General features: G+C 44.6%; 1 protein-coding gene across 1 annotated transcript in view; it reads right to left on the reverse strand.

Moving 5' to 3' along the window:
* LOC113406135 (sodium/hydrogen exchanger 7) overlaps positions 1-6701 on the reverse strand; it is a 115229-nt gene extending 108528 nt beyond the window's left edge. The window contains exon 1 of the mRNA XM_026649006.2: positions 6431-6701. Within this exon, the coding sequence (XP_026504791.1) occupies positions 6431-6683 (253 nt within the window). The 5' untranslated portion in view covers positions 6684-6701. The remainder of the gene's footprint in view (positions 1-6430) is intronic.
* Between the last annotated feature and the right edge of the window lie 1814 nt (positions 6702-8515).

The following is an 8515-nucleotide window of genomic DNA, read 5'->3' on the forward strand; positions in this document are numbered from 1 at the left end:
GGGAAAGACTTCAGGAACAGACCGTGTTTGCATTGACATACCTACTCTGCCTAGATACATAGCACGATGGAGCTTCTTCGCCAAAATGATCACTTTTGGCTGCTGTTGGGCTACAAAGAACTTTAGTAATGAGTGCAGGGGTTATGAAATGTTGTTATCCATATTGTATGAGTAAAGGGCAGCAGAACTGTATTTAGCCATCCTTGATTGTGGGGGTCACCCTAATCTGAACCTTACTTGCTAAGCAGGGTGTAAGGATGCCACATCCCAGTGAAGGTGAGTTGGGGTGGCCACAGCTGTTCCTACCTGGTGGAGTGGCCTCTGCCCAAAGAGTCCTAGATACTATTTGATCTTCCCCTCTCCACTGTTTAAAGACAGAGCTAATTAGACTCAATTGAGATCCATTGTTTCTGCTCAGGGATTAGCTGAATCACCGATAAGCAGGTCAAAGAGCTATGTCTTAGACAATGATGAAAGGAAAGACAATGCAGAGGCTGTCCTGGCAGTGAGGTTCCCTGAAACCAGTGAAATCATGAAGAGCAAAAATCACTAAAGATCTGGGTTCAGTGGTAGAACCTCACAACACAGCATCACAGAAGTGGCAGCGAGCCTCCAATAGCAGCAGCACGCGACCAGTGGCGGCAGAGAAAAGTGGTGGTAGCAAGCAACCTACTGTGGCAGAAAAAAGCAGTGGCAGCAGCAGCAAACAGCCAGTTGGCAGAGGCATGCAGTAACCACAGAAACATTGCTCGACGTCCGCCTGCCCCCCCCCATCTTTTCTGGGATGGGAGGGGAACCCCTGCAAACACACCTCTAAACTCAGGTCTTGGCTAACCAAGGACAGCCAACTGTGCATGGGATGCAGCAGAGAGAGATGGGAGTGATGTGTTAAAGGGACATTCATTCATCAGACTTTCCCACCACAAGGTGGGAAACTGAGGCAAAGGACAGTGCCCAATGCACTGTGGGGTCAGGTTTGTTTATGGTAACATGCTTTTGAATGTGGCTGTGGTGTTTTCCAAAACTAATGCTTGGTTCCCTTTCCCTTTTATTAAAAGTTCTCTTTTGTTATACATAGACTTAGTGTGTGGAAGAGAGAGGAATTATTGCCTCTTAGAGGCTCCCAGATGTGGTATTATGTTTTCCCACATCACTGGATGTGAGCTCAAGCCAGTTCTGTTTTGTATTGTTAAGAGGAAACCCTAGCTCAGTGATACTCAGACTGAGGCGCGTGAGCCGCAAGTGCCTCTTTAATGAGTCTCCTGCGTCTCTCTGCAGCACATGATATTAACACAGTTTTTAACCAATCAGGATGCTTTTACTATGTTATTAACCAATTGTAGTTGGTAAAATAATACTTAAGTCAGTTTGCTGTAAGAATAATATAAAATAAATATTTCCAGTCATACAGTTTAAATATGAATATATAGTACTACAGTAAATGAAATCATGAATTCACACTACTGTGGCTCTTTTGGGTAATGTTGATCGCTAATTTGGCTCCTGAACCCCTGAGGTCCGAGTATCACTGCCCTAGATATTGAACCCAACCCTTGTGGCTGCCCATGCCACCTGGCAGAAGGGTTACAGGTGTAATTGCAGAACTGTAATTGATTAACAACATCTACTAGCCATCTGAAATTAAATGTAATGCACATTGTTAGAGTATTTTTCAAAGCCTGTCAAAGAAGACCTCCAGTACTTGTGGGAGTTGTCCAGGACTCAACAAATATTGCTTAATCTTAAATAAGATTATAAATTACAGGTGTGAAAATAGGGAAATATTTGTATTTTCTTATTATTACGGTACATGTCTCTGTGGGTTTGTTTACGATGGGTTACTTGCTATGGAGTTAGATCAAAAGGATTGTTAAAGGAACCAAGCCGGAAAGACACCATAAGGGCGTAACATCCCAACAAACACAACAGCTAGGTTCATAGCCACGAAGAAGCAACTCCTCAACCCCAGGTGATATAGCTGTTTTGCCAAGGCTGAGAAGAGAGAGATTAAAGGGAATGATAAACCACTGCAGAATGCGGGCCTAGACGAGGGAAGGGGTTGAATGAGTGGTCCCAGAGACTTCTCAGAGAGCCAGCAAGAGCTGACAGGCTGGCAAGGAACACACCAAGGCACAGAAAGAGCAGGTAGCAAGCAGGACCATTTGCTTCTCCCAACCAGACATGGGGGTTAGCTGGGCTGAGGAGAACTTTCCAAACCTGGCAAGGAAAGATTATGGTGCAAATTCTACACATAAAGGCCTTTGATAGAACAAATGGTGAAAACTATATGCTTTGAACCTTCAGAGGAATTAATAACTAATGGTTTGTTTTGAAGACACTGTGTTTGAGTTTCTTTAATAACTTGTTGGACACAGGTCCCCAGAGGAAAAGGGGTGACAGGTACCAAACCAGTCGGTAAGCAGGGGGGCTGCAGCCCAGAGATCCACTTTAAGAATGATTGGACTGCATGGTTCCACCCAGCATGATATTAAGAAAGCCAGGCCTGTCATCTAAGGGCTGTGCTCAAGAGGGAATAAGGGATCTAAGGTCCAGTTCACGCTGCAACTGTGACAACAGGTTATGAAAAATATGGCTTACAGTATGAAGAGTGATGTATGAAACCTCAAATTCTTCTTCAGATCTCAATAATACAAAGTTTTTAGAGAGCATATTTAATCAGAACCTATTGCAGATAGACAAGTGGTGATAGCTTCCATTGAGGTGGTTGTGACAGAGCAGGGAATTTATAAGTGTTGTAGGACTACACAATGGCTCTTGGTATTCCGGAATCAAGTCAGCCAGTAATGTAAAGTTATGGGAAAGGGGCAAATCTGGGCATAGCAATGGCCTTATCAGACATGGATTCTATACAGACCTCCAAGAACTCAGCTCCTGTGGACAAACTTGTTCTTTGAAGCATAACCAACAATTATGGCCAACAGTCTGGAAGTTAGTGTCCTATGAGTGAAAAAGTAACTCAGTGTTGGAGAATGCAAATCTGCTTCTTTTATAAATGTACTTAGATAGCAGAAGCCACTACTCTTGTTCAGCTACCTGGGACTTTGGAGTGCTTCTTTCCTTACTGAAATTAAATTTGATGGGGAACCTATCTTGTCTTGAACTGAAAGTTAGTGCACATTGTACTATTATCTCTTATGCACTTTTTAGAGCCTATACTGATAAAAAAAAATAATCACATGCATGTTTATATTGCAGGGACACCCAGAAATCCAAGTCAGAATCAGAACTCTTTGTTAGATATTTGTTTTCCTAGACTGTAAGCTCTCCAATTACCATGTGTGTAAAGCAGTACATGACAATGGAGGAGAGGATATTAAATTTTATATACATATATAGATTTGCTTGTGTTTTGTTTTATATTCCTTAAATACCCAAGTATCATCTTTCACCAAATGCCTCTCAGCTTAGCCACCATTCTTTGTGTGAATGTTTGTGTAAAAGGAAGAAAGAAACTGCTATACAAATGATGTAACTTTGATATAGCACATGTGCTGTATATAATAATAGAAACGTAACAAATCTAGCTTGTTTTGTTCTATAAGATGCCTGCAATATTTTTAAATAATGTGAGACAGACCCTGCCATAGCTTTATTGGCATGAAGACTAACATCTGGGGAGGGGGGGGACAAAAAACACCTGCAAACTCATTTAAATATTTCTTCCCAGAGGTCTGCTGTGTCATGGCAAGAGGGTGTTCTTAAACAAGCACATCATATATTATAATCTTGGAACAAAGAGGCTCATCTATGCATTCCAAATATTAAATCTTTTAAGAGTTGCTGTTTGAAAACATGTAATAATCGTAACAATAGATATATTTTCCTCAAGCACCAGGATCATGTAATTACTAAATGTTTTGACATTTCCCCTGACATTTTTGCATTCACAACAAGAAAGCCTATACTACTATATTTCCTGAGATTTATAAATAGAGAATTTTCACTTTTCTGTCAAAGATCAGAAGCTAGGGAACCATCTTAAGTATCAAGGCCTAAAAGTTACAGTAAATTTATTGCATTTAATTAAAATCCAAGATTTTTCCAATTGAAGTATTTCACATTTTGTGTCAAAATGCATCTCAAGAGGTAAGCATGATACATTCAAATACCCTTGGTGTCCTATAAAATAAATGGTGTGCGTATTTTAGAAATGTAGTAAACGCACACCACTATCAATAGGTATTTTTAAGCCCTTGATGTACATAAAACTTTCATATACAATGAAAAGAAAAAACACTTAAGTCTAGAATACTGTGATGTTTTTAAATACTCCCACCTGAAGCAATTCTGAAGATGACTATATTAAGGCAGTAACAAAGTAACATGCATGATATGATCCTAATCTTTCCTTTCTAATTAATGTTTGTACTGTGCTTTACACCTCCAAAGTGTTATTCGAGTGCTAAGTAGTACTATGCTAGTAGATAATTCACCAATCTTTTTAACTTTTAAGTTTGCAGCAGTGTGTGTGTGTGTGTAAAATGAAATGCACAGCAATGCAGCAAGAGACCAGTGAGTAAGAAGAGACTGGGATGGGTTAAGAAAAATATCAGCAGAGGAAAATTCCACTGCTTTAACAAGCGATCAGATCTTAGGACAAGTTAGTACTCATCGGGGAAGAAAAAGTTAATTGTTCCTATGTGTAGAATTTCTCATCTGTGCTTATCACATGCAAATTTCAATTACTGTAGGTGTTTTACATTATGATGCAAGAGCTGGTCTACCTAAAGAAAGAAAAGAAGTTCCACTAGCAGTAACAGTTACCAATCAGAGACAGACAAGTCATTTTTTAAATGGATGACATCTTATGGTCAAAATTGTTTATGTTCTCTGAGTAACTGTGTGTGTAAGTGTGTGTATAAAAACCATCAGCACAGGTTTACCTGCAGGCCTCTGCACCACTCATTAATTATAGCAGACTGTGGGACTAAGCATATCTGAATTAACAGCTACAGAGTGCAGGTGTGAACATCTGTTCTGTTGTGTCATTTATTTTTGTCCTACAGCTGGATTTTTTTTTATTAAAAGAACACGCTCTGTTTGTTTCATTGCCTATTCAACCAAGAGGGCTTAAGATGCACTGTGTAAAAGTTTCCTGGTATCTAATTTCGTTGCAATCACTTGGTAGCCAATAAGTACTGGGTGCCAGAAACAACAAAATAGCAGCTCTTTGGCAGTCAGTTACCAGGACAGAGCACATGAACATTTAATGATGCTTCTTTTCATCTTGTGAAATACTCACCATAGCAGCAATGTTTAAGTTATATTTCAAAGTAATGATGGAGATGACCTGTGTGCACATAGTACAAGAAATATAGAATAAATTCTCTTAGCAAGCTAGCTTCCTAAAATCAGAGAAACTGGTTGAAAAGCCAAAGACTTTTTCATATTGTATTATGGCATTAGAGTGTACAACGATGCAAGTGGGACAGAGCACAGCTACCTCAAATATACATAATGGGGGGAAAACTGTTCATCTCGGATACTATACCCCGCATATGAACTTGCAGGCATAATGGGCGCTTTCTTCTTCTCTATGATCCAGAGCAAGTCCCCAAGCTAAGCTGCCTGAAAAACTGTCACCAAAAATAAGTTATGCATTTGGGAGCTTTATTGGCCTGACATGGATTTTACAGGACTTGTCACTTACCATAAAAGGCAGCTCGTTCTTATTTGATTTTTTTTTTAAACATTCCTGGGTCTCCTAGCCGTTTGACAACAAGGTAGCATGGTGTAAAAAAACAGAACCCAACCACATGCATGTTGGAGGTTGTCTGCCTTCTTCATCAGAATAAAACAGCATGTTTGAGAAAGGAGCAGACAGGAGCAACCTCCCCCCCACGACACACACACACACCATGTTATTGTGGATGGCTCCCTCCTCCTCCACCCCCGCCTTCCTTCCTTCCTTCCACCACTGCGCGACTGAACCTAAGCAGAGAGTGGCACCGAAACACCTGGCTACTCCGCTTCCCTCACACCGACCAATCACGGCCTGGGCCCATTTCATGGGAAATCAGAACTGAAGGAGGTTCCCCTCCAATCCATCACCCCCACCCCCCGGGCAGGCCGGGGAAGGGGGAGCGCAGCCGGATCGCCCCCCAAGGGCCTCGCAATAAAGAGACAGGTCAAGAGGAAAGTGTGTCCGAGACATTACGTCCTAGAGCCGGCGTCTCGTTATAAGCGGTGCGGTCCCTGAGCTCACGGGAACGCGCGTTTACACGGGGAAAGGAAAGTGAAAAGGAGCAGGAGGAGAAGGGGGGCTCCTCCCCAACAGCCCGGGTCATTCCCCCGCCCCCGGCTCGGACCGCTGCGGAGATCACAGGAACCGCCCCCCCGGGATACACTGGACCGGCGGGGGCAGCTCCCCCCCGGGGCGCAGCAGCCCGGCCGCGCGGCTCCAGCTCACCATAGATCATGGCCAGGCCGGTCTCGTGGAGGAAGCGCACCCGGCGGTGCTTGAAGAGCCAGATGGTGAGGATGGTGAGGGTGAGCAGCAGGATGAAGGTCAGGAGGCTCACGCTGTCCTGCCGGTGACTCTCCTCCGCCTCCTTCTCCGTGGCGATCTCCTCCATGGCGCTGCTGCTCCGCTCCCCGGCCCGCAGCCCGCTGGCCCGCAGCAAGAGCAGGAGCAGCAGCCGGGAGCGCACGGGGAGCTGCATGGCTGGAAGCAGCCGCCGCCTCCACCCGCCCGCCGCGCTGCAGCTGATCCCGGGCAGTCCGAGAGCCCTGGGCTGCGGCGGCGACGGCTGCTGTCTGCGCGCAGCCTGTCAAGCAGGGCGCAGCTCCAGTGCGCAGGATCCCCCAGCCCACACGGGACGCGCCGCCAGCCAGCCAGTCTCTTAAAGGCGTAGGCCTCCTCCCCACCTCCCGAGGCCCAAATCCAAACGGGGTGGGTGGCAAAGCCCTCGCGCTGGGTTGGAGCTAGCCCGCCTGACGCCGTGGTACTACTCTGCAGGGGCAGCCTGGAAGCCGGCAGGGTTGCCCTTTGCCTTTGTACTAGACTATGCAGAGTCATGTCTGATGATGACTGGCTAGTCCAGGTGTGATGGCTAGCTAGGGTAGCTATTAGATTGTCCGATTAACCCACCATTTCCCCAGCTGAAGATTTGTCTCTCCCTCTACAAAATCCAAATGCTGTGAGCACCTGGTTCTCTACCCTCTTGCCCTTTGTGTAGTCATTGGCAGCTGTGCAAAGTGGCAATACAACACTATCCATGCACACTGGTGGGGTAACATCTTGTACAGGTGCTTGGTATAACATAACATGCAAAGCACAAAGTGCTTCATTTCTGCAGCAGGATCTGGTTTTCCACATTATTTTTATTATTTTATACACCATAATGGTTAGAATAAGGCAATATCTTAAGAAAAACTACATTGCCTGTGATATTGACACTGCTTTATGGTTTTAAAACTGTAAGAATTTTTGGGGTGGGGGAATCATCTTGCTTTACTTTTTTCAGTTGACTCACTTTGGATGATAAAATACACTACTCAGTGTCACTTAACCTCTCAGTTTCAGTTATATCTTAGCATTTTGTTGTAACCTTCGGTTTGTAGACACAGCAGAGGAATCCAAATCCAAATAAGTTTCTGTTTTCATGTATTACTTTTAAACATTTGAATAATACAGTTTTATTAACATTCAGTTTTGTAAACTGCATTGGGGGGCAGTGACCCTCCTAATATTTTTTTCAGTCACCATCCATAGCAATCAATATCAGAAGTACCTAGGAATTATGGTAACAAAGCAGCCTCCCATCATGGCCTAGGATGACGCTTTAGATAGCCTGCCTCAGTTTCCCCTCTTGGACTGATCAAATAAACGTCACTTCAGGCTGTCTTGATTAAAAAAAAACCCCTTCTTGGGGACTAAGTTTATCAATATAAAATAAACCATAATTAAAACTTAGAACCTCAAAACGAAATTCATTCTTAAATTCACAGAACACAATTTCTCTTCCTCCTCCCAGGCCTTCCTGGCTAGGGCTTTTACAGTCCTTCTCCTGTTTGGATAGGGTCTATCCCAGGCATCCCTGCTCGGCCAGGGTCTCTCCCAGGACTCCCTGCAGACTCTACCATAACATCCTAGACTTTGCCCACTTCACTGCAATTTCCTGCTCTTTTACACTGGAATCAACTGATTACCTTTTAACCAGGGTTGGCTTAGCTCCAAGGCAGGGGTCGGCAACATTCGGCACGCGGCTCGCCAGGGTAAGCACCGTAGCGGGCCGGGCCAGTTTATTTACCTGCTGACGCGGCAAGTTCGGACGATCGCGGCCCCCACTCGCCGCGGTTCGCCATCCCGGTTAGATGGGTTGGGGGTTTGGGTGGGGCATTCAGGAACAGGGAGCAGTTGGATAGGTGTGGGAGTCCCGGGGATCTGGCGGGGGTGTGGATAGGAATCAGAACAGTCAGGGGACAGGTAGGGAGTGGAATCCTAGGGGGGCAGTTAGAGTGGGGGGGGTCTCAGGAGGAGGCAGTCGGGGAC

This window comes from Terrapene carolina, unplaced genomic scaffold (genome assembly GCF_002925995.2).
Source record: "Terrapene carolina triunguis isolate 2854851 unplaced genomic scaffold, T_m_triunguis-2.0 Scaffold23, whole genome shotgun sequence".
Taxonomy (NCBI): domain Eukaryota; kingdom Metazoa; phylum Chordata; order Testudines; family Emydidae; genus Terrapene; species Terrapene triunguis.